The sequence below is a fragment of the Cervus canadensis genome, chromosome 21 (assembly GCF_019320065.1).
Source record: "Cervus canadensis isolate Bull #8, Minnesota chromosome 21, ASM1932006v1, whole genome shotgun sequence".
NCBI lineage: Eukaryota > Metazoa > Chordata > Mammalia > Artiodactyla > Cervidae > Cervus > Cervus canadensis.
In genome coordinates, this window is record NC_057406.1 from 12556846 (window position 1) to 12581044 (window position 24199).

At 58.5% G+C, this 24199-nt stretch overlaps 2 protein-coding genes across 3 annotated transcripts in view; one reads left to right on the forward strand and one right to left on the reverse strand.

Moving 5' to 3' along the window:
* Positions 1-361: 361 nt before the first annotated feature.
* On the forward strand, positions 362-15670 carry WASHC1 (WASH complex subunit 1). Its single transcript, XM_043440741.1, has 11 exons — positions 362-601; positions 3482-3635; positions 12208-12319; positions 12524-12670; positions 12807-12943; positions 13161-13296; positions 13452-13653; positions 13746-13910; positions 14315-14473; positions 15073-15141; positions 15244-15670. The coding sequence occupies exons 2-11, from the start codon at positions 3487-3489 to the stop codon at positions 15381-15383; spliced, it is 1416 nt and encodes a 471-aa protein (XP_043296676.1). The 5' UTR covers positions 362-601; positions 3482-3486; the 3' UTR covers positions 15384-15670.
* DDX11 (DEAD/H-box helicase 11) overlaps positions 15659-24199 on the reverse strand; it is a 30704-nt gene continuing 22163 nt past the window's right edge. For both annotated transcript variants that reach the window (XM_043440738.1, XM_043440739.1), the window contains exons 12-27: positions 24108-24187; positions 23259-23303; positions 23099-23166; positions 22608-22646; positions 22333-22444; positions 22110-22241; positions 21529-21641; positions 19179-19251; positions 18795-18898; positions 18169-18318; positions 17853-17921; positions 17667-17773; positions 17257-17341; positions 16941-17019; positions 16642-16796; positions 15659-16564 (exon numbers count right to left, since the gene is read on the reverse strand). In XM_043440738.1, the coding sequence (XP_043296673.1) occupies positions 16535-16564; positions 16642-16796; positions 16941-17019; positions 17257-17341; positions 17667-17773; positions 17853-17921; positions 18169-18318; positions 18795-18898; positions 19179-19251; positions 21529-21641; positions 22110-22241; positions 22333-22444; positions 22608-22646; positions 23099-23166; positions 23259-23303; positions 24108-24187 (1441 nt within the window). In that variant the 3' untranslated portion in view covers positions 15659-16534. The remainder of the gene's footprint in view (positions 16565-16641; positions 16797-16940; positions 17020-17256; positions 17342-17666; positions 17774-17852; positions 17922-18168; positions 18319-18794; positions 18899-19178; positions 19252-21528; positions 21642-22109; positions 22242-22332; positions 22445-22607; positions 22647-23098; positions 23167-23258; positions 23304-24107; positions 24188-24199) is intronic.

Sequence of the window (24199 nt, forward strand, 5' to 3'; positions counted from 1 at the left end):
CTTGCTAAAACTGGGCTACGCAAGTGGAGGCCTAGTTGGGAAGAGGATTCAGAGGAGCCTGACTAAAGTGTGGTCCAGGAGAGGTTGTCAGGAGCTCTGAACCCATTAAACCATAACGCTTCCACCGCAACCACCGCTCTGGTTCTGTTTGGATCTGGCGGCTACGGGGCACCTCGCACAGCGCGTTTGTCCTTCTGTGTCTGGCATTTACTATCTAAGGGAGGGCGGGCACTGGGCGGACTCTGGGGAGCTCGGCCCGCAGAGGCCAAGCCCAGAAAACCCGGGCAGCGAGGGGCACAAATAAGTGCACCACAAAGGAGAAGTGGGTGGAGCGGGCGCGGAGGGCGGGGCCGCGCGGGAGCGGCTGCGCCGGGAGAGGGGGCAGAGGGCACGGGGGTGGGGCTGCGTGTGGGTCGCTTCTGGCCGCGGGGCAAGGCGGTGCTGAGGGGACGGGCGGCTGCAGGTGGCCCAGAGCCGCAGCGCGGAGCCGGCGGAACTGACGGCTGGAGGCGGGGCCGGAGCTCCGGGCCGGAATCACCAGGGAGGCGGAGCCGGCTGCGACGGGCCCCGGCGCGTCGCGGAAGCGGCGGGCGTAACGCAGGTGAGGGCGAGGGCCTGGCTGGGAAGACGGGACTGGAGAGCGGGAGGTAGGGGCGGGTCTCCGAGGGGACGGGTGAAGGTGGGAGCGGCTTCGGGGGACGCCGGCCGGGAGGCCCGGGCCGGGTGACTTCCGCCTCTGACGCCGACTGGCCCGTGGATCCGGACTGGGCCTCTGTAGGCGTCCTCGCCCGCCACCCCATCCCCGACCCGGGGCCCCGGGGAACCCTGGCCGGCTCCCGCCCCGCGGGCCTGCCCAGCACCGGCCCGGCTCTCGGAACCCTCCCTTTGTGGCCATTCCTCCCGGCCCCTGGTTGACCCCACACCACTATAACCCTGCCTGGGTTCCTGCCCGCCCCTGGTGTGGGTGTCGGTATCCCGACACTTGCAAATTTATTGTATAAGCAGAACTTGTGAGAGTCGGTTTGCTGTATGTTCACTCCCTTATGAGAATCCACAGTGTTTACCAGGATTCTCTTAGGCCGTAGAGTCTGAGGTAGCGCCCCGCCGTCCAGGAAAAAAATTACTGTGCTAGCTACCAGTTACATGTGTGACTTTAAAAGGGAAGAGCGAAATTAACTTAGTAATACACTTTACTTAGCCCACTGTATCTAAAGTATGGTCTTTTCAACGATGTCATCAGTATTTAAATTTTTAATGAGATTTTCTTCGTTTCGGTAGGAAGTGTGAAATTCCGTGTTTATTTTACACTTAGACTCTATCTGCATTCAGAGGAGCTCCGTTTATTTCAGGTGCTCAGGTGTGGCCCCTATACCAGATGGCAGGTCTGAGGATCTCATTCCTGGCCTTCAGGCTCAAGTCGTACTCCTTGCCATCGGTGTTTTTCACAGTCTGGCCACTATCTTTTTCTGCTCCTCCTCCAAGGATGGTTTTATCTTCACTGCCCAAACCACTTGCCCTTCCCTGCACACCTTTCTTCAGCTGTCCCTTCTCTCTGCGGTGCTCTCCCTGCCCTCTCTCCCAGGCCTGGTAGGGAGGCACAGCTTCTGCCAAGAGCTTTTCCAGACTCCCTGACCCCAGCAGGGGTTTGTCACTTGCTCCTTCCTCAGTGTCCCCTAGCACTGGGTTCACAGCTTGATTTGAGCATTAACACCTGCTGTTTAATTGTTTTCCAGGCTGTCTTCACAGCTTGCATAGCGTCTTATTCCTCTTCGTTGTGGTCATGGCTGGTACCTGGTAGTTGATCAGCCCTTGTTAGCAGACAGAATGAGTAAAAGCTCTGGACACCTGTAATCAGGCTCTCAGTTCTTGGACAGACCTGCTGTTTCCTTGCCTGGGGGCTTTGTGCCTGTTCCACCCCCCTGGTGCGTGGACAGACACACGTTGGGTGGGTGACTGACCATGAGCAGTGCATCTCAAGATGAGCACAGAAAGTAACTTCTTTCTGCCTTTTCCTCCCTCTCTGTTTTACAGGTGGGAAAACTGAGGTACTGAACTAAGCTAGGATGCCCAGCAGAGCCGCGTCAGTGTAAATGCAAAGAGGAGCAGGGCTGGGGATGGTTTGGGATCAGTTGGCTCCACTTTGGTCACTTGATGGTGGGAGGAGAGGTGGGGAGGTGAGGAGTTACTCCGATGAGGGTGTAAGTTAATCCTGGGAATGAGTTAATCCTGATGAGGGTGCTAGGCAGGCTCAGGTGTAGGAAGCTGAGATGTTCATGCTGGAGAAAAGCTTGGAGAGCAGCCTGGTCATCTCAGACCAGGAAGAGTGCTGGCCTGGGAAGGATAGGAGAGAGCAAGCTGGGTGGAAGGAAGAGTGGGGGAAGCCAGCAGAGGGCGAGGAGTAAGCTCCAGCGTGGTGAGGATATTGGTGTGAAGCACTGAGGATAACCACTTCCCAGAGGGCAATGCCATTCTCAGTCTGTAGGATGAGAAGTGGAAAGAATCAGATTCAGAGAAGGCAAGTAACTTACCCCAGGTCACATAGCACTTGAAGCTCAAACAAAGCCTCCTAAACCTACCCTGGCCTTACTTACCCAGCCCCACCCACACTTCTGTTGCCACCTAGGAGAGCAGGTCTGGGGCACAGTGCCAGGCCTGATTAATGTCTTCTTCACGGTCTTCTACTGAGGGGCCATGATTAGGCCTATTTATAGGGGCTTGGTGCCTTAATATTCTGCCCCATGCCTCTCTTGCCAATCACATCAGTGCCGTCTGCAGTGTGATTGCTGCTTTGGTGGCACCAGGGAGCGGAGTTAATTAAAGCCAGTATAAATGGACTGACTCTGCCCTCCTCTTGCAGTTCGAAGGAGGGTTTTTCCTTCCTGTCCACCGCCCATGTGTCCCTCCTTCCTCCTGCCTACCGCCACCCCACGCCCAGCTCAAGTCTGGGAGAGCAGAGCCCGGACATCCCTGCCTCCCGCCATTGCCTGTCCTTTCCTGGGAGCAGGTCCCAGGGACCAGAAGGGGAAGAACCCAGAGTTCATATTTTCTGTGCTTTTGCAGAACTGGTACCATTTGTACTACCCAGCAGTAGACACAGGCAATTCCCCACTCCCCCACAACCCATCCTCTTTTTCACTCCCCAGCCACAGTTTCTTTGTTGTTCATCCAGGCTTGGGAGGTTGAGGTGAGATGAGGTAGGGCAGGGGCACCTAGCCGGGTACCACGCACCCACCTTGTGGCAGCCAGTCATTGCCCTCTGAAGGCTTTGTGTCAGTCTCTGGTCCTTACAGTCTCCCTTGTTCCCTCAACCAGCACTGCCAGAAGAGCAGCTCCTGGGAGCCCCCGACTGCCACCCAGACTGAAGCCGTGCAGACCATTGGGATGGGGGGCTGCGTGCATGCTCTTTTCCCAGCACCTGGCCCTGTGCCGGGAGGGTGTGGGCAAGTATGGGGGGATCCTGATGCTCCCTTCCCTCCTCTAGGCACCATGACCCCCACGGGGACCCAGCATTCGTTGGCCGGTCAGACCTACGCAGTGCCCCTCATTCAGCCAGACCTGCGGCGAGAGGAGGCCATCCAGCAGGTGGCGGATGCCCTGCAGTACCTACAGAAGGTCTCCGGAGACATCTTCAGCAGGTGGGTGCTGCTCCCTGGCCCAGGCAGTCGTCTCTCCAGTCCCAAAGGCACCCTCTCGGAGCACCTCTGTGGTGACTGTCGGTCCTGAGGGGGACCCAGCTGGCTTCCCTGTGCCCAGGGGGCCAAGCTGGGTGCCCCGCTTAGAACTTTTTCATGTAAGTGCTCACTCTTAACCGTCTTGCTTAGCCCTGGGGTTCCCCATGCATCCACGGGCCCTGGCGGTGGTATGACTCTCCCAACTGCTCTTCCCTTGCTGGGGGGCCCTGCTCCTGCGCCTGTTCCCCCAGTCAGCCTGTGGTTGGTTATCCAACATTTCTTGTGTGCAAGGCTCTGGGCCCTTTAATAAGACAGCATCCTTGCCCAGCTGGAGGGTCCAATCCAGCAGCAGAGACAGACTCTAAGTGATCAGTTGTGTTGTGAGAAAACCAATCTCTACTATTTTGTAACACCTAATATTTGTATCACATTAACTGTGTGCCACCCTTGACCTGAGTGTGTTCACTCATTCAATACTCTCAACAGTTTTTGGGTTTTTTTTTAATATGTATTTATTTATTTGGCTGCGCTGTGTCTTAGTTGCAGCATGTGGGATCTAGTTCTCTGACCAGGGATCGAACTCAGGCCCTCTGCACTGGGAGCGCAAAGTCTTAGCCCCTGGACCACCAGAGAAGTCCCTCAACAACTTTTTGTTTGAGGTTCTGTTATTTCCACTTTGTCAATGAGGAAACTCTGGCAGAAGGGTCAGGAGACTTGCCTGAGCAGTGGAGCTAGGCGTCACACCCAGGTGTATGGGCTCCAGGCTCTGGAATTACCCTGTCTCTGTGATAAGAGGCCTGACTTGGTCTGCAGGGTCAGGGAAGACATATGTGAGGAAAAGCCGGACTGGTGGAAGGGGAGGTATTGTGAGTGGGTAGGTTGGGAGAGAAACCTTCAAGAAAGGAGGAAGGGCATGAGCTAAAGTGGAGAGGGGCCTGAGTGGAAGCCATTGTGGTTGGAGCAAGGGGCTGGCAGGGTGGCCTTGGATCCTCAGCGATTCCGGGTGGGGAGTAGTGGCTGTTTGTACCCCAGCGCTGATCCAGCTCAGCTCTCAGGCTCTTATGATTTTTCATTCAATGTTGATTGAACGTGTGTGAGTGGTGGTTGCTGTTTTCTGCAAAGGTTCCCTAGTTTTGTCCTGTGTAAGGTCCTATTTCTCTGGCCATGAGCAAGCTAAGATGGGCTGGCGCTTCTCCTCCTTGGATGCCCCCACCATGCGTCCCCGGCTGGAGTATTTGACTGCCTGACTCAGGTCCCTCTCCTGGCCAAGTCTCCCCCACTGTCCCCTGCTCATATCCCAGACCAGGAACCCCCACTGCTGCAACGTGCAGTCTCTTCCTCCACCAGTTGGAACCCCACCTCTTCCCAGAAGCCTTCCCCAGTGGGGGCAGAAAATGGGGCCATTGTCTCCAGATGGACAGTCCCAACGTTAGATCCACTTGACTCTTCTGCCTCTGAGCTGCCCTCTAATGCACCTGGCTGCCCCAGGCCTCTCTAGGATGTGAATGTAACCGAGGGTGGGGCCGTGACGTAGTTAAGGGGGTTGACTCTGGAGCGGACTTCCGGCTCCAATCTGGCTTCCCCATTTACTTGCTCTTAACCTCCCTATAAAGCCTCGGTGTTCCCATCCATAAAATGGCAGTGATAATGGTGCCTTCCTCAGAGGATCGTTGTTAAGATGAAATGAATTGAAACTTAGAATGGAACCGAAGTGCCTGGTGTATAGTAAGCATCCAGTAAATGTTCCCTCTTGTTATCTAGGGATGTCATCTCTGCTCATTTGCCACCTATGCTAGCCCTCCATTACCTGCTGTCCCTAGTTATAGAAAGTGTTAGGTGCTAAATATATCCAGGGGTCACCTAAGCAAGAGGACACAGACCTTTAAAAGCCACTAGTGCCAGATTCCGGTCACCCCACGCCTCGTGATGAAACAGTCCGTCAGATATTTGTGTTTCCTCACCAGGACCATGACCACAGGCCTGCCTGTCTGTAAGGGGAACATTGGATTCTGAGCATGCTTTCCTTTTCCTTCCTGTAGACACTTCCAGGTTCCTCTGCTCCTGGATGGGAGCAGAGGGCAGGAAGGCCATCTCACAGGGAGGGGTGGTGGGCTCGTTGAGGCCCAGGGCTGGCAGGATGCTCCCTTAAACAGCCAGCTTCCGGGTGCCCCTGCCCCTCTCCAGCAGACACCCAGCATTCGGGACCGAGGGATGCCGATGATGCTCAGCCACATGGTCCCTGTGCTCAGGGGCGGCATCGTCTCGGAGGGGAGAGCCGCCGTCTGAGCTGAGTCAGAGCCACATAGCGTGCACTGTGTGGGCGCCTGGGGATCCAGAGGAGAGAGAAGCAAGACTTGGCAGCACATTTATCAGTTAGATTCCCCAAACCAACTGAAGCAAAAGTAACCAGTCGGCAGAGCAGGCTGTGGAGCGGCAGGGTGATGTGAGGAACTGGTTTGCTTTCATCCGTCCCTGCTTGCTGCCTCTGGGTTGGCCCCACTCCCAGACAGGCCTTACTCTGGCAAGGTGACCAGTGAGCCTACAGCTCAGGTCCAGCAGGAAAGGGCGCCTCCCCAGAAGCCCCAGCCTCGTGGCGGTCCCAGAGCCAAGGCTGGGGCAGGGTGGGGATGACACGGCAGTCACATGCCTAACCCCCAGCCCTAGGGTTTAACCCGAAATGTGGGGACCAGGCCTGTGGAAGCAGCATCCCCAGTGGAGACTGGCTGTGATGAAATGAGGGAGCAGATGGTGAGAGGAACACGACTGCCTGCTCCCGGGTCAGGGAAGGCCCCCTGAAGGGGGGCCACACGGGGCAGGTTCTGCTGAAGGGTGGGGACTGCGGCCCGAGGCCCTCTGCTGGCACCTGGAAAGGGGCACCAGGGGCTTGAGGCCTGACTGGAGGGTGCAGGGGCCTGAGCACCCCACCCCAGAGGCCACTGTCCCCACAGCGCTAGGACAGTCCCCGGTGGGAGGAGTGGGTGAGGGGAGAGCAGGGCCATGTCAGGGCCGTGAGGGCTTCTCCCAGCTGGACGGGGCCTTGAGCTTGAGCCCAGGGTTTTGGGAGCCTTGATGCCTTCTGAGCAGGAAGTGATGGGACAGAGAGCTGGGGAGGGGTCATCAGGCAGCTGCACAGGGGCCAAGGAGGGGGGCTGCGGTGCAGGGCGGGCGGATAAGAGACGCTTCAAAGGGAACGGTGACAGGACATGGTGACAGATTGGGAACAAGGTCAGAGGGGAGGGAGGGGTCAGGGATGACAGGGAGTGGGGGTGCTGAGCCCTCCCCCCTATCCCCCAGCCGCTTACGGGCCTGAAGCTCTTCTGTCCTTATGGGCTTTTGCAGTAGGGATGTGACCCCAGCTTGGAATCGCTCCCCTTGAATGTACTCCTCTTGCAGAGAAGAGCCCCCTCCCCTCCCCTCCCCCCCTCTCGTCCCCTCTCCTCCCCTCCCCACTCCCCTCCCCCCTCTCCTCCCCTCTCCTCCCCTCCCCCCTCTCCTCCCCTCCCCCTCTCCTCCCCTCCCCCTCTCCTCCCCTCAGGCCCAGAGCCTGTGCCCAGCTCTGCAGGCAGGTGAACTCATGGGATATTAGCATTCTGAGCCGGGTCCTTCTCCCACTCTGCCGCAGCCGAGTCTGCAGAGCTAGAGAGAATGACAAGGACCTCGCTGGCGCCTGGACTGCTCCTCACAGCCCCTCCCTGGCCTGTCCTCCTGCCTAGCAGACCTCCCGCCCTCACCTGCCCCTCGTCACCTGGGAGATGCCAGGCCCAAAATAGCTACCCAGAGACGTCACCTGCTCCACATGACTTAGATGACGTGCAGAGGGGCTGCAGGAGGAGTGGAGTGGACTGCGTGAACGGTGGGTTTAGAGACGGCCCTTCCCAGCGGCCCCAGCCTGACCACTTGCCCTCTGCAGAGCTTTCCCTTGTCTTTTCTTCCTCCCCCCTCCAGCTCCCCTCCCCTCTCTTCCTCCTCACTTCCTCCTTCCTCTCCCCATCCTCCTTGCTCCCCTCCTCCCTGCTGATTGGCACCTGGTGCCTCCCAGGGTTAGGAGGCCTCAATCAGCCGCCTGCATAATTAGCAGATCGTTCTTAATTACCCCAGCGAGTGGAGAAGATTCAGGGGAAAGCAAGAGCTGCTCAGAGGGCTGATGGGGGTGGGGGGGCACCGGGGAGGGGAGGGGAGCAGCAGTTAGGGCTGGGGGTCTTCCCCTGCCCCCCACCGGCAGCTGACTGGTGTGAGGCTGGGAGCAGCAGCAGACCCAAGGGGGCCCTGGGCCTGCCTGGCTTCATAGGTGATCTCCACAGAGGGTCGTGGGGATCAGCTTCAGCTTCGGAGGAGGAGGAGCAACCCAGGTGCTGTCCTGGCCCCCTGGGGGCCTCGTTGACCTTGACCGCCTCAGGCCCCAGGCCCCAGCAGGGGAGCCCTCTGCCCTCCACAGCGCTTCCTTGCAGTGCGTCTTGTGTCCTTGTCTGGAGTCTGGAATGTTCTTCTCAGGTCTACTCAGCACTGCCTGGGGCCCGTCACCCCACCCAGTCTGTGGGTGGTCCAGGCAGGTGTTGACCGTGTTCTGGGGACTTGTCGGCTTCTCTGGGTCATGAGACACACATCACAGACTTTGATCTTTACTGGAGTTCTGCGATGTGAAAGTTACCAGCCTTGCTTCTCAGCTGAAGAAGGTGGGACATGGACCAGGTTAAGTGACCTGCCCACGGCCACACTGCTGCTGTCCCCCGGGCTTGGGGACATGGCAGTTGTCTGCGTCCTTGGGAGTAGGAGTGTGTTGCTGATTCCTCTCTGCCCCAGGCTCTGAGCAGACCCGCTGAGCCTGCCCCTCCCTGCTGGGGTCCTGGTGACACTGTGGGGACGCAGCTGCAGGGATGAGCCTGGAAGCTGAGCCATGGGGTCTAGATGCAGAACAAACAAGCCGCCCTCTTGGCACTGTCCTGTTCACAGTGGATGTTGCTGATCAGTCCTGGCTCTTGGTCCCCGCCCCACATGGCCCCGCAGGCCTTCACAACACTGCCTTCCAGCCTGTCCCTGCCAGTCAGGAGAGGTGACCCGCCAGCTGAAACCTCTTCTCTCACCCTTGGTCTGAGATCGGGCTGCCTAGGGCCTTTGTCAACAAGCAGGACATTACTTAGATAAGAATAGAACCCTGGGAATTTCGTCTTCCGTCCTGTCCCTCACAGGAATCCACCCCGGAGCACCCTGACAGCGGGCATCCGGCTGGAGTCTGATGGCTTCCCCGGCCAGTCAGTGGTTTACAAGGACGTTCTCCTCTGCAGCACTGAGGTCGGCATCCATGTCACACACACTGCCCACCCCCCCACGGACTCTGATGCAACCCACTCTTCTGCAGTGACGATTGCTTTCCCACCTGACAGCACTTGAGGTCTTCTGGTAATGGAAGGGAGTTACATTCTCCAAGTCCTCTCATCTTTAGACCGAATGTCCTTCACTTACCTTGTATGACGTGAGCTTCTCACTCCTCACCTTGCTCCTCACCCTCCTCTGGACGTTCGTTACCTCCTCACTTACCCAGCCACTGTGTTGTGTTATGTGTCAGGCGCTGTCCCAGGTGCTAGCGATGCAACCGTGACTCAGGCAGAGCCTGTAGCCCGGAAGGGTATTCAGGGTCCTCTTAACGTGTGGACCTGGTTTGAAGGGGATACGGCTGTGGGTGAGTGGGGTGTCCAGGAGATGAGCTCATGAATCCAGGGCTCTGCTTCCTCTGCCATGCCTCCAAGAGAGTGGACGTCCCATTTGTTGAAAGAAGGTGGGAGAGGAACATGGTGCTGTGTGCTCCACGGACTCACTTCCTTCGTCCAGGCTGCCATTAGCACCTAGGTGACCAAAGCCGTCACGTCCTCCTTCACCTGAACTCCTGCTCAACCTCTGTCCCCCGTGTTTGTGCACTTGGCTTTTTAAACCTGAGTGCTGAGCTTCACAGTCACTCTTTATCAGTTTCACCTTTCCTGGACTCTCAGCTCACGTGGGTCTTGATTCCGCCATGCAGACCATTTGGGGGCCTTCCCATTGGATAGCCCAGCTTCCTAATCAAGCATTGGGTGAGCTGTGCGGGGCCCTGCCGGAGACCTTTGTGCACGACTGAAATCAGCCCACGGTGCTGTCCGGGTGCTGCTGTTCTCTGGCTCGCTCTGATACTTCCTAAGTGTGCTCTCCTCCAGCCCCCAGCTCCGTCTCGTCCAGAGGACTTTGCAAGAAGCCATCAGCAGCTGACTCAGGCTGCACCGCGTGTAAGGTTTTCCCCTCCATACGCCAGGCTAATAACCCTGTCACAAAAGAAGACGCTGTGAATTTAGAACAGTGCTGGCCCCGGGGATCCACCTCTTCCATTTCAGATTGCTTAGGACCCTGTATTAATAATCCATCCTGGAAATTTGCCAGGGTTCACTATTAAGCTTGATGTCTGCAACTTTGAGAAATCAGAGAGCAGGCTCTGTCTGTGTCCAGTTCCGACATCCACCCACACAACCCTCCACGCTGCCGTTATGTTAACTGTGAGGTTGCTTCATCTCCCGGCAGCATGGGGCTGAGCTGGGAATGAGAGGAAGTGGCCTGTGTGCAAGTAGGGAACCCGTTCTCCCTGCCAGAAAGTGGGCCCAGACAGGTCGCTGGTTCCACATCTCCTAGAAGGAAGCTGGGCCTCTTGTTCTGGCCTGCGTTGCCACCCCACTCAGACTAGCCTGTCGAGGAAAACTAAGCTGGTTTGGGTACCTGCTTGGAGCCCAGCCCCTGCATCCCTAAGCCCCCACACACGAGCAGCCACAGGAGTAATCAAGGAAACTTCATCAGGGGTGGAGACCCTGGGCTTGTGAAACTGGCTGATCATGGCTGGTAAAAAAGATCCTTGAGGTCCCTCACTGTGTGGTCTCTGACCAGGGACCGCAGGCCCTTCTGCCATCCACCAGCTGTGGCCATGGTCGGGGCTGGCGTTCCTGGAGGTAGGGGGGCTCTTGGACAGAGGACACCCTGGTGGGGTGGGCTGGGGCTCCTGGGAAGTGAGAAGAACCCTGTGCTGCTGAATAGTGAGAGTGAGGCGCGTGTGCATTTACCTTGGGGCGCGAGGTGATGCCATTCAGTGACCACAGAGGAGCCCTTCAGGCGCCCGGCACAGTGCCAGGTGCTGGGAACACAGCAAAGAAGAGCCCCAAGCCCAGGAGCCCACAGGCAGGAGACACGTGGTGACAGGTGGTTCTTGTTCAGTTGCTAAGTCATGTCCAACTCTTTGCACCCTCATGAACTGCAGTATGCCAGGCTTCCCTGTCCTTCACGATCTCCCTGAGTTCACGCAAATTCACGTCCATGGAGTCACTGATGCCATCCAACCATCTCATCCTCTGTCACCCCCTTCTCTTGCCCTCTGTCTTTCCCAGCAACAGGGTCTTTGCCAATGTGTTGGCTCTTCATGTCAGTTCAGTGTTGACTTCTTTTAGGATTGACTAGTTTCATCTCCTTAGTCCAAGGGACTCTCAGAGGTCTTCTCCAGCACCACAGTTCGAAAGCATTATTTCTTCAGCGCTCAGCCTTTATGGTCCAGCTCTCACATCCCTGCATGACTCCTGGGAAAACCATAGCTTTGATTCTGTAGACCTTTGTCGACCACATGACTTCTCTGTAATGGTGACAGGTGGCAGTGTGTAACAATAGAGCCGGCTGGGGGTTGGAAAGTGACCGTGAGTTTTAAACTCCGTCTCAGGCAGGCCTTGGCGTGGGACTCAGTGAGATGAAGGACCAGCCGTGTGGGGAGACGGCTGGGCCATATGACAAGGCAGCAGTGGGCATATTCAGGAACTAACAGGGTACCCTGTTGCTGGAGCCCGCTAATCCTGGGAAGGGGTGGGGCAGCCCCTTGGCAGACCACCCACAACTGTGAGAACCTCAGCGGGGACTAGGGTTTACCCAGAGCCGCCTGCCCTGAGTCGGGCGGTTCCTTGTGGTCAGCTCTGGGACTGGAATCAGGACCAGTCTGGCCTGTTGCTTAGCCTCTCTAAGCTCTGGTTTCCTCCATGTAAGTCATGAACACTCTGTCTCCGCTCACCTGGGCCTGAGAAGGAAAGCCCTGGTGGGTGGGCCCTGCATCCTTTCAGGTGGCACGTACGGGTGCCAGCTGGGTGCCAGGGTGACTGCCCGTCCCTGCCCAGAGCTCCAAGGAAGGAACACAGTCCATTCCCAGACCCTTCAGGTTGGGTGGTCCTGACCGAGGTCACCTGGGCAGTTCCAGGATCAGCCCTGACAAGCAGGTTTTAAGAGCCCTTACCCGAGGGCTTCCCTGGCCGTCCAGGGGTTAAGACTCTGTGTTTGCACTGCAGGGGCACGGGTTCAATCCCTGGTCGGGGGCTAAGATCCCGCATGTTGTAGGGTGTGGCCAAAACAAAAAATTCAGGCACAAGCCCTTAGCCGAGTCCCCGTTCGCCTGTTTGCCGTTAGAAACAAGCGGGACCAGAGGCTGCAGGGGCCTGGGGAGGAGCCTCCAGCCCTGGTGATTAGTTTCTGTTTTGTTTTTTTTTGGTGGCAGGATCTCCCAGCGAGTAGAGCTCAGCCGGAGTCAGCTGCAGGCCATCGGGGAGAGGGTATCCTTGGCCCAGGCCAAGATCGAGAAGATCAAGGGCAGCAAGAAAGCCATCAAGGTAGCAAGCGTGTGGCCCTGTCCTCTGGCTGGTCAGTGGTCCCAAAAGTCCTCTTCTTTCTCCTCTCCCCATGCCTCCGAAGCTGCCGGGTGCCTGCTCCAGCTACCCGTCAGGTTTCTCCCTGCCCACAGTCCCCCCACCCCAGCCCCAGGCTCTGGAGCGTCTCAGGCCCAGCAGGAGTGACCAGACGCCGTGTGTCCACAGGTGTTCTCCAGCGCCAAGTACCCTGCCCCCGAGCGTCTGCGGGAGTACGGCTCCATCTTCACGGGGGCCCAGGACCCCGGCCTGCAGAGGCGCCCCCGCCACAGGATCCAGAGCAAGCACCGCCCCCTGGATGAGCGGGCCCTGCAGGTCTGCGGGAGTGCCCTGCACCCTGGAGGAACCGAGGCCCCAGAGGATTCTGACTGCTGGAGGAGTCGGGGGATCGCTTTGGCCTGGAGCCAAAACCCGCCTCCCTCAGTCAATTCCCATCTCCCCACACCCCCAGGAGAAGCTGAAATTCTTCCCCGTGTGTGTGAACACCAAGCCGGAGCCTGAGGACGAGGCTGAGGAGGGGCTGGGCGGGCTCCCCAGCAACATCAGTTCCGTTAGCTCCCTGCTGCTCTTCAACACCACTGAGAACCTGTGAGTGGAAGGGGTGGGGGGCCAGGGGGCTCCCGGCTTGGGTGCAGCAGAAGTCTATGGCCTGGGAGCCAGGAGGCTCCTGATCAGTTGGTTTTGCCTCGCAAGGCCTGGGAGGCTGTAATCCTAACTTGAGCCGTGGCCCTAATGATGTGGGAAGGGTGGTCCAGCCTGAGGGCCGAGCACAGGTGCTGCATGCCCTGACCTCCACCTTCTCCAGGTACAAGAAGTATGTCTTCCTGGACCCCCTGGCTGGTGCCGTCACAAAGACCCACATGATGCTGGGGGCCGAGACAGAGGAGAAGCTGTTCGATGCCCCTTTGTCCATCAGCAGGAGGGAGCAGCTGGAGCAACAGGTGGATGGAGACGGTGCCTGGGGGCGGGGGGCGTGGCCCCCCCAGTGTTGTCTGGACCAGGGGTCTGATGAGCCCCCTACATGCCCAGCTGTGCTTGGGGGCCTGGGAAACTCCAAGGCCTGTTCCCTGGCCCCCCTCACCCTCCCGACCCACAGGTCCCGGAGAACTACTTCTACGTGCCTGACCTGGGCCAGGTGCCAGACATCGATGTGCCGTCCTACCTGCCTGACCTGCCCGGCGTGGCCGACGACCTCATGTACAGCGCGGACCTGGGCCCAGGCATCGCCCCCTCTGCGCCCGGCGCCATTCCCGAGCTGCCCGCCTTCCACACGGAGGTGGCCCAGCCTTTCAAGCCAGGTGGGCCGAGAGCTGGGGGCAGACTGGGGTGGGCGCTCCCCTGCTCGGCCTCTCGCCTCCTAAGGCACCTGACACCTCGCCTTTTGTCCCAGACCTCGAGGATGGGGTGCTGACGGCACGCCCACCGCCCCCACCACCCCCGCCACCTCCCCCAGCTCCGGCCGTGCTGGTCAGCGCCCCCCCACCTCCGCCCCCACCCATGGCCCCATCAGGACAGCCCGCCAGCAGGGACGACAGTGGGGGCACGTCCCCTTCAGGTAGGGGCAGTCCCAGGGCATGTGGGCGGGGGAGGGGTGCCTCCAACTTCTGGATCCCTGAAGGGTTTTCTGTAGCTTAGTTAAGTGGTCATCAATTCTAGATTTTCAGAATAGTTCTGATTTCAAAATTACATTCTCCCGAGTTCATAAAGTAGTGGTTTCAAACCATATCTTTGGGGCCCTGAAATTCTAACCTTCAGGGTAGAGGGAGCCTGGATCCCCCATTCCCCTTGAACCAGTGACAGAGGGGGCTACTAGTAACCATGGAAAATATAGCCAGAGCCCCCGCGTGGCCCTTCAGTGATGTGTTTCCCAGGCTACCTCGGTACCCACCCTGGGCGGTGCTGGCCCACAGCCCAGCTCTGCCCCCGCAGCCTTTCTTCCTTGCACCTTCCACCCTCCAGCCCCAGTCCAAGGAGCACCCAAGGAAGTGGTTGACCCCTCCAGTGGCCGGGCCACCCTGCTGGAGTCCATCCGCCAGGCTGGGGGCATCGGCAAGGCCAAGCTCCGCAGTGTCAAGGAGCGCAAGCTGGAGAAAAAGAAGCAGAAAGAGCAGGAGCAAGGTGAGGCCGGACCCGCTGCGGGAGGGCGCTCTGCCCGCATCTCCAGGGGCTGTGCAGGCCCTCCTGCCCGGAGCTGGAGCCTGCTTAGCCTCGGCCAATGGTCCAAGGAAACAGTCGGGGGCTAGGGATATTTTTAGAGACGGGGACCTGGCTGCGTCCCACTTCTCGAGGCCCCTTGAAGCTCCGGGCTACGTCAGTAGTGCATCCAGTGCTGACAGATGCCACGTCTGGGCCCAAAGCAGCCGTGCTCCCTGGGATCCCAGCCCTGAGTCATCCCAGCTGTGCTTCTGAGCAGCGCACGGGGACCCTGGGCAGGCTCCTTCTCTGCCCAGTCCTGCTCCCTGTGCCCGGCTCAGGACGGAGGCGACTCCGCTCCTCCGTGCCTGTCTCAGGATGTCAGTGACTCGGTTACTCAGAGGTCACCTGCTTTCCCAGTAACACTGACCAGTGCTCCAGGGGCTGTGCTGGCCTGGTGGCTGTGGAGGGGCCGGAGTGTTGACAGTGCAGAGGACCCCATGCTTGAGCCCTGGGGCGTCACATGGGCTGGACTGAGCCCACCCCGGGTCCCTTCACCTTGTCCCCATGCTTTCCCACTGCAGTGAGAGCCACCAGCCAGGGCGGGGACCTGATGTCAGACCTTTTCAACAAGCTGGCCATGAGGCGCAAAGGTAGGAAGCAGGACCCTGGTGCCGCCTCCTTCCTCGCGGTTTTCAGGTCTGTAGGGCCTGGCTGGCCAGACCAGCTCCTCACTCCGGCATCTGCTCTCCCAGGTATCTCCGGGAAAGGACCTGGGTCCGGGGCCAGTGAGGGGCCAGGGGGAGCCTTCGCCCGGATGTCAGACTCCATCCCGCCCCTGCCTCCCCCACAACAGCCCCCGGGCGAAGAGGACGAGGATGACTGGGAGTCCTAGAGCTCAGCTCATCCTCCCCCAAGCACCACGCCCCCATGCAGAACAGCCAGACAGGCTCCTTGGGGGGACAGGGTCATGGAGGACTCTCCAGCTCTCTTGCCAGGATCTTCAAGGAGCAAGGAGGCTGCTTTCGGAGGCCAAATTGCAGGGGGGCGGGGGAGGTGTGGTGGTGAGGGTGCCCTCTGCCTGTGCTCCACCCGCCTTTACCAGCGTGTGCGTCTCTTCCTTAGACTGCAGTAAAACAGTACATGAATCAATAAAGAAGTGATGCCAGATGCGAGCCTAAACCAACAGTGCGCTTTTAATTAAGGAACCCTGGCTGTGCAGACGGCCCTTGGAGCTGGGGCTTAGGTTGGGGGGGTGCAGGGAGGGAGGGCTGTTTCCACACGGGAAAGTGTCTCCGTGATAGACACGGGGTCTCTAAAAATAGCCGTGCTGAGAGCCTAATGGCCCTCGGCATAATCGCTGATGTCAGGGGAGGCGGTGTCTTGGCGTCTGCTCTGTGGCTGAGCAGGAGGCCCTGGAGCCAGGCCAGGAGGATGATCCTGCTGGCAGGGCCAGGGGCAGGTGAGGGCTGGCAGTGCAGGAGGAAGTGAGGCCGGGAGGTTGGGGAGCAGTTCTTAAAGACTTAGAGAAAAGGTGGCCGAGAGGACCCGAAGCTGGGGCAGAACAGCCCTGTGGATACCAGGGGGTGGGGATGGATGACATTCTGAGTTTCCGAGGGTGAAAGGTCTGGAACAGCTATTTCAGTAAGGGAGAGGCTGGAAGAGCCTGCTCCATCTCTGAGAATGTGGATTCTGAGAAACAGGCCAGGGCAGAGTGGCTGCAGCCTCCACAGCCGCTCACAGACCAGCCAGGAATCAGCGGAGAGCTGGACACGGGGCTGGGCCGAGCAGAAGACAGACTCCGTTCCAAGCAGGGCAGTTGCCCGGGGGTCGGGCCAGGAATGGCGGGGTCACTGTTTCTTTGGGGTCAGCCTCGTTGTCTCCTGCTGGCTGGTCCACCTCTTCCTGCATCCTGGCAGCCCACTGAGTCCTGAGGGGCTCCCACGGCACCCCCTTCTCAGGCAGGATCCCTGCAGGCCAAGCTCACGATGATGTTGCCCGTGGGCAGGTGAAGGGAGGGCCTGGCGACCCTGGTGCAACCACCAGTCAGGAAAGGCCAGCTTTCTCTCGATGGAACTGCAGAGAGGGAAAGACCATGACACCAGACTGGGGCAGGGGCGGGAGTCTCAGGGAGCCAGAAGGGCAGGACTGACCTTCCGCAGAGCAGCAAAGGCAGGGCCAAAGGTGGCTTTGACCTCCACACGGTCCCGGATCCAGGCCGGCAGCTTGGCCTGGATGGCCAGGGAGGCGTACCGTTGGTCCAGGAGCACTATGCTGGCAAAGTCCTTCTGGTGCCTGATGGCCCTGCCTGGACAGAATGGGGACGGGTCTTCCTACTATGCCCCTCCCATAGCTCAGCACTCAGGCTGGAGAGACGGCAGGTGAAACTGCTCCTTCCTGTCACCTCAGCCCGCAGCCACCCCTCCCGCCAGCAGCACCGCCCCAGGCCTACCTATGGACTGGTTGACAGCCTTCATGCACAGGTTCTCCACCAGCACCTTCCCGGGGCGGGCCTGGCCTGGGGCTCTGGACTGCAAAGGGCAGAGAGGACCCATCGGGGTTGATGCCTGCCTCCTGCGAGGGGTTCTCTGTGACAGCGACCGAGGCTCTGGGGCGAGACCAGTGGGCCTCGCGGGCACCAGCAGCCGATACAACAGGTGACGGTGCGGAAACACCCAGCAGTATGGAGGCACCGTCCATCCCTCTGGGGCAAACAGGCACACGTGTCGAGGGGTAGCCGCAGCTGTGGGAGGCACGGGGGTACTCACAAGCGTCTGGTCCAGGTAAGCCATCTTCTCCTGCAGCTCTGGAGACATGATGTTGGGGTAGGGCATGCCCACCATGACCACACACCTAGGACGGAGTCACACATGAGCCGGGGCACGTGGGCGGTTCCCAAGGCGCAGGACGAGGGGCCCGTCCTCACCTACCGTCGCCAGCTTCCTTCAGCCTCTCCCTCCCCTCATCCCTGCCACCTGGAGCAAGTTATCTCATCAGCCCAGACGTCCAATCTAGACCAAGGAACCGAGTCCTGATCCAGTGAGGGCAGCCTGGTTTTCCAGCTGGCCCCAGAGGGCCCAATCCAGAGTTGGTGAGTCCAGGCCCCTCAAGGGTGTGGACCTGAGCCATCAGCCCAGGTGCAAAGTCAGAGCCCGAGGGGTGAGCAGTCACTGCTTACCGCCCAAGGTCGTCGGAGAAGTTGATGCCTTCACTCATCTTTCCCCCGACCACGGAGAGCAGCAGGGCGCCCGTCTCCGTGCCCCGGGCCTGGCCCTGGCCGCAGTGCTGCGGGAACACCAGCCCAGAGCTGCAGCGCCAGAGTGTGGGTGCCCCCTCCAGGGGCTCTGGGGACCCGCAGCCTCACCTTGATGCACCTGGAATACTCCAGCAGCACCTGCTCCACCTTATTTGCTCTCTTGGGCTCCTGAAATATCTGAAGGTAAACAGAGAACATCTCCCAGAAAAGGGTGTTGAGTCACTCTTGGCCCTGAAGTTTTTCAGAATGGGGACCGGAAAAGCCCACAGAGCCGGGGTCCTGAAGAGACCCCCACCAGCTGGTATCAGGACTGGAAGTAGGGATGAGACAGTAGGGGAAGCCCCCACACACGAGAAACCCCGGGAGGAACTCTGGGTGCCACCGTCCTCTCAGGGGGACATCCAGCTGAGTGCCGATCACTCACCTTTTTCCTGATGGTCAGGCGGGCCAGCAGGCCACTCTTCTCCCAGTGGGCGCAGACCTGGTGTTGGTACTCGTAGGAGGGGAAGAAGCAGACCACCCCTCCCGGCACCACGTTGCACAGGTTACAGAGAATGCGGCCCGTCTCGTCCATCTAGCGAGGGGAGACGAAAGCCAATCCTGCAGCCCCTCCCGGAAGGCTCAAAGCCACGGACCAAGACCACAGGTGGCGGCAATCAGGGCTGTGGGGTGCGGCCAGGTGGCGCCACCTGAGCGGGTCATCCACCCTCCCTACCACAGGCCCAGCTGATGCTTCTGTGACAAATAGGGCACAGAAAACTGCAGACAGGCCCCTAGAGCTGTGCCCAGCACCCCCATGCCTGGCCAGGTGGCACCCACAGGGCCACACGGCAAGAGAAGCAAGGTAGTGAGCAGCCTGCTCATACCTTGGATGAGGGTGGGGCGGCTCAGACCCTCCCTGGTGGACGTCCACACAGACACTGCTCAGCCTGTGCCAGCTGAGATGGGAGACCCGGAGCCTAAACACCCGGGACTGGCCAGAGCACCCCAGCCCTAAATCCATCTTCCACCCCCACGAAGGCCACAGGCGGGCAGGCTGGCTGAACTGACCATCTGAGGCAGCCCCCTCTTCTGATACGTGAAGTCCAGCGTCTGGTTGGAAGGCCCGCTGCAGATGACGAGGGGCAGGATGTGATCTGGAGGGATCACGTGACCTGGGCAAGACCCATTGAGGCTGAGTCCATGGAGAACGTCCCCCCGGCCCCCCACCCAGCCCTGTCTCCCAGACCCGGACCAGCAACTTACAGCACCCACCCTCCACCTGACTCCCACAGAGAACCAACTTGGGACGCCCAGGCCTCTGCGTGCAGACGGACGGACTCAGAGCCAGAAGCTCCTCCCTTACCCCCTCTCCGCCATGGCTTCAGCCCCTGGCTGATCACAGCACACGGCTGGACTGTGACAAGGGCCCCCGCCACCGGCCTGGGTCCTCACCACAGGAGAACTCCACCACGCGCTCCGCTTCCACCCCGGCACCGGCCAGCAGCTGCTCCCGGAAGTCGGACACCTGCAGACCAGAAGGCCAACACCGTCACCTTCCAGAGGGCTGGGCCGGGAGGGGGCAAGTGTGTGAGAACAGGAGGGAGAGGTCCAGGGAAAGCCTGGGAACAGATTCACTGAAAGAAGACAAAACTAATGATACCCGGTGTTGGCAGCCTCATTCCAACCACCTGAGGGAACAGCAGGGGAAATCCAACAACCTGGCACAGTGGGTCTCAGCCCTGGCTGTGCAACAGAATCACCATTTCGAAAAAATATATATACATGGTCAAGCCCAGCCCAAACTACTGAGTAAGAATCTGTAGTGAGAAGATGTACACATTTGTATTTTTTAAAGAGCTCCAGGTTTTTTCACCTATCAAACTGGCAAAAATCCCCGAATTTGAGTACTCTCTGGAGAAACAGGTATTCTTGTAGGCTGCTGGTGGATACAGAGCAGAACAACTCCTGGTGAGGGGAATTTGATAGCACTTAACAAGTCAGACAATTTTTACTTTTTAACCCATAATCCCACATCCGGGCATCTCCTCTGAAGCACAGCTCCACAAACCAAACACATGCACGGGGATAGTTCCCATGAGGTTGTTTATAATAATCTGCACTTTGAGAGAGAGTCTGGCTGAAGGAGCGACCCTGCCTCCACCCAGCAGAGGACATGCAGCCCCAGGAGGGAGGCAGACCAGCTCGTGCATGAAGGCGGGCGTGCTGGGGTGGGCGGGGAAGTCAGGGCTGCATGTGCTACCTCTGAGGCAAGTAAGGATGGACAGGGGAAAATATCTGCTCATTTTTACAAAAAATAAAACTTACATATATATATATAGTTTATATATTTTATATATATAGTTGTTGCAGAGTGCTAAGCTGCTCAGTTGTGCCCAACTCTTTATGACCCCATGGACTGTAGCCCACCAGGCTCCTCTGTCCCTGGGATACTTCAGATAAGAATACTGGAGTGGGTTGCCATGCCCTCCCCCAGGGGGTCTTCCCGAACCAGGGATCGAACCTGCGTCTCTTGCATCTCCTGCATTGGCAGGCAGGTTCTTTACCAGTGAGCCACCAGGAAAGGCCCCGTAATATAAATTCATCTTGGTCAAAAGGCTGAGGAGTGATAGCCACACACACAGTGAAACACTGGAGAGACAGACCAGGAGCTAACTAAAGGATTACTTATGGGAACAGGGAACGGAAGTTTGGAGAGGAACAGTAGGGAGTTTGAACATGCGTTGTTACAGTTCTGACTTCTGAACCACGCAGATGCGGACATCTCTTAGAACATAAGAAAGTAAAAAGGCAAACTGTGAAACTGAAAACAAACCGAAACCAAGAAAGCCTGGCTACCTATCAAACTCAGAACACAACCGCACGGAGAAGAGCTGGCTCTCAAGTGACTTTCCACGCCTAGTGACCACACCTCCTTGGTGGGGCACTTCAAGGGCAAAGAATAAACGCAGATAAACGAGTTCAATCCGCAGTTTAGTGTTCGAGGGTTGGTGTAATTTTACAACTGTTCTAAGTATATTGTGGGACAAAGCAAAGAATTATGTTAATGTGCTGTAAGAAACCAAACTGCAGCTTAAGAGGCACTGTGTAAAGTCAAGTAAAATGACTGGTTTTGATACAGAAACATCACTGTGGATTCACAACTTCAGAAAACTATGTCCTAAGTCTGTCCACTGAAGAGCAATCATATATAATAACACAGTCACATAAGAGAATGAAGGGCAGCCAGAGTTGGGCAGGATAAATGCCAATTTGCTGAGAAGAAAAAACGTTAAGACGTTTTGCTGCTGAGTGAAAAAAGCAAATGACAATAGCAGTGTGTGGAGACACTATTTTTGTTTTCAAAATGTGTCTGTATATCTGTAACAATTACGTACGCAAATTCTGTAATATTGCTGTACACCAAAATCAGTTTTTTCCTGGTGGAATTATGATCTATTTTGGTTTCCTATTAGACTCCCCTAAAATGTGTATATTAAAACTTAAGTCTATAAGAGAGAGAGAGAGACGGTTGTATCTAGGGTGGGTACAAGGGAAAGGCACTGTATTCTGGGTCTGAAACTGCAGGATGGCTTTCTCTGGAGAAGAGGCTGCAGAAACATCTGGGTCTGCCTGACCCCAGACACTGGCCCAGAGACAGAATAGCAATGCCACCTGGTGGACACCGCTTGGCCAACTCAAGCTGCACCCCCACCCCATCCTCCTACCCTTCCAGCCCCGGCCCTATGGGCCAGGGATCCTTCCCCTCCCAATACCCAGGCGCGAGGCTGGGCCCCATCCTTACCGGCTGCATGGTGCCCCCTGCAATGACCACCGCTCGGCATTCCTTCACCACCTGGGCGAAGTGCACGGCTGGGTTCAGGAGCAGGAATTTGAGGCTGCTCTGGCTGAGGCTGCCTGCAGACAAAAAAAAAAAGACAGCCACGTGGAGAAGGGCGGGCAGGTGCAAGCCAACCAAAACCTCCATCTGTCTGAGACAAAGACAGTGTCCAGTCGGGTCCACGCAGGAGTCACAGAGATGCTGCTTTCTCTTTAAATGAGACCCACTTCATCCCCAGGACGACCCCAAGGGAGACGCACAATCGTCTCGCTTGCCACACGAGGGACTGAGCTTTGGGAAGAAACTGGTCCCAGTTACGCAGCTTGCAGGTGACGGGGCCACGACTCCAACGCAGCCCCCCGACCTTCACACCGGGCCACGCGGCTTCTCAGGTAACCTCGCCGAGGCCGGTCAGCAGCCCAGCACCTCCGCGTCCTCCTCCTCGCCCCCTCGACCACCGGCATGGGTCACAGGCAGCCGTTTCCATGTCCTAACCCAGCGAGGTATGAACACCAACTGGAGGTGAACCGGCTCCTCCCAGTTACCTTGGCGGCTCAGGATGACCCGGCCGTCCTGGTTGGCGGTGGTGAGAGCCTCGAGGAAGCCTTCGACGTGCATCAGCGGGGAAGTAGGCCGCGGCGACCGGTCCTCTCCGGCCTCCGCAGGGGCAGCAGGGGCTGCACAGAGCAGAGGAAGAGGGTCAGCGACTCCGGACAGAGACCACGTATGCGAGGAAGGCCACAGCCCAGGCTCCCCGTCCCCACTCACCCGCCGTCGCCCCGGGCTGCAGGCTCTGCAGGAAGTCCTGGAAGCCGGATAGTTTGGGCTGCTCCACGGAGGGCACCAGGACTGCCCCGTACCTCTCTGTGAAGCCAAGGAGCTGGGATGGGATGAAAGCAGCGGCCGTGAGGGGAGACGGATGGGCCTCCCTGCCCGCCCACGAGCTGCCCCCAGTGAACACGGGGGCAGGTGCCCTGGCGCTTCTGCAGGGCAGGAGTGAGGGGCACACAGGGCAGCCTCGGGCTGAGCAGAGGGTCGGGTACCTTTCTGCTGATCTTGCTCTTCTCACAGTAGCGCTGCACCTGCAAAAACACACCCAGCCAGAGGCGCCGTGAAAATGGCTACAGCTGGAGAAAGACCTTCCATACACCCGGGAGCGGGCCCACCGCCATCCCCCGGTGCCCGAAGCCTCCCGTGGCCACATCAGCCTCTAGCCTGGGGCCTCTCCTCTGCCACTGCCCCCATCACTGCAGAGAGGAGAAAGGGGGGACCTGGAAGCACCGGCTTATCACACACAGAGAAAAGCATGGCTGTCATCATAGTGACCCTTCACCCCAAGCTGACGATCCCTCTCCTCTGACACGAGCTGTGTGCAAGGATTAAGTTATCCCATAGACCCTCAGGCCTCTGAGCTGCTCAAGGACAAAAGGAACTCACTTTTGATTCCTTCCACAGTCTTCATGCAGAGTCCTGCCCACGGGTGGGGAGCAAAAAAGAAACCTGGGGGTGCTCAGCCCCGAAGGTGACGACCTACCTTGAACAGGTTGATGTTGTCGATCTCGCTCTGGAAGAGGAAGTCGTTGATGGTCTTCAGCTCTGTCCCTGAGAACAAACATGCGGGCCTGACATCCCCTCCGGGGACCACAGCCTGCATCCCGGAGGGAAGCTCACCAACAGCTGCCGCCTGCTCTTACCTGCCTGTGAGAGGCTCTGCGTGTTGGGATTTTGCTTAATGTTCCCTAAAAAAAGAGAATCAAACAGGTCAGGACAGTGGGCCCGGCCCCGTCTTCTCCCTCTACTCTGTAGTTATCGAGCAAGAACATTCCTGTCTGAAGGGGTCTTCTGCCCTTTACAGCACCCAAAGGACCCACGGGAGGTGGGCAGGATGTCCCAGGGGCCCGGAAGTGTTGCATGTGCAGCCCACGCCTGGCGATGTCACCCTTTGCAAGGAAAGGACAGGGACCCCCACACCCCATTCCTACAGGCGTGAGCAGGAGACTCCCAGGTTGCAGGGCAGAAACCAAGCGAAGATGCCGACCTGGGACATCCCCTGGAAACTCCCCCGCCCTTCTGCACTTCAGCTTCTATGGGTAAAGCGACTCAGTAAAGGGACGCTGGTGCACAGAGTAAGACAAAGGCGCGTGGGGCCAGGAGCCAGGGGCTCCAGTCCCTCTCGCTGGGCTCCCGAACCAGCGGCCGGCCACGCTGGGCTTCAGTTACTGCCCTGAGGGTGAGCACGCCTATGCCGCCCTCGTCGCGGGAGCACCGAGCCCCGAGTCCCAGCACCGTCAGGGTCATATACACGTTTGTAGCACAACATGTGATGGGTACTGCCACCCGAGGAGAGGGCCTGGCCAAGTAAAAAGGACTCAGGACAGAGGCATACACATCCAAGTTCTAAAAAAGATCTAAGCAGGGACAGATGAGGATTCCTAAATCAATGGCCCAGACAATGCCTGCGAACGGAACCCCGGGGGTGCTGACTGGCATCTGCGGACCAGGCTCCGGCAGGCTCGGGGGGGGGGGGCGGGGAGGCTCCTCACCGCCCAGCACAGCCACGAACTTCTCCAGCAGGTACAGGAGCTGCTTGATGTACATCAGGTTCTTGGCCTTCAGGCGCTTCCTGGGAGGGGGG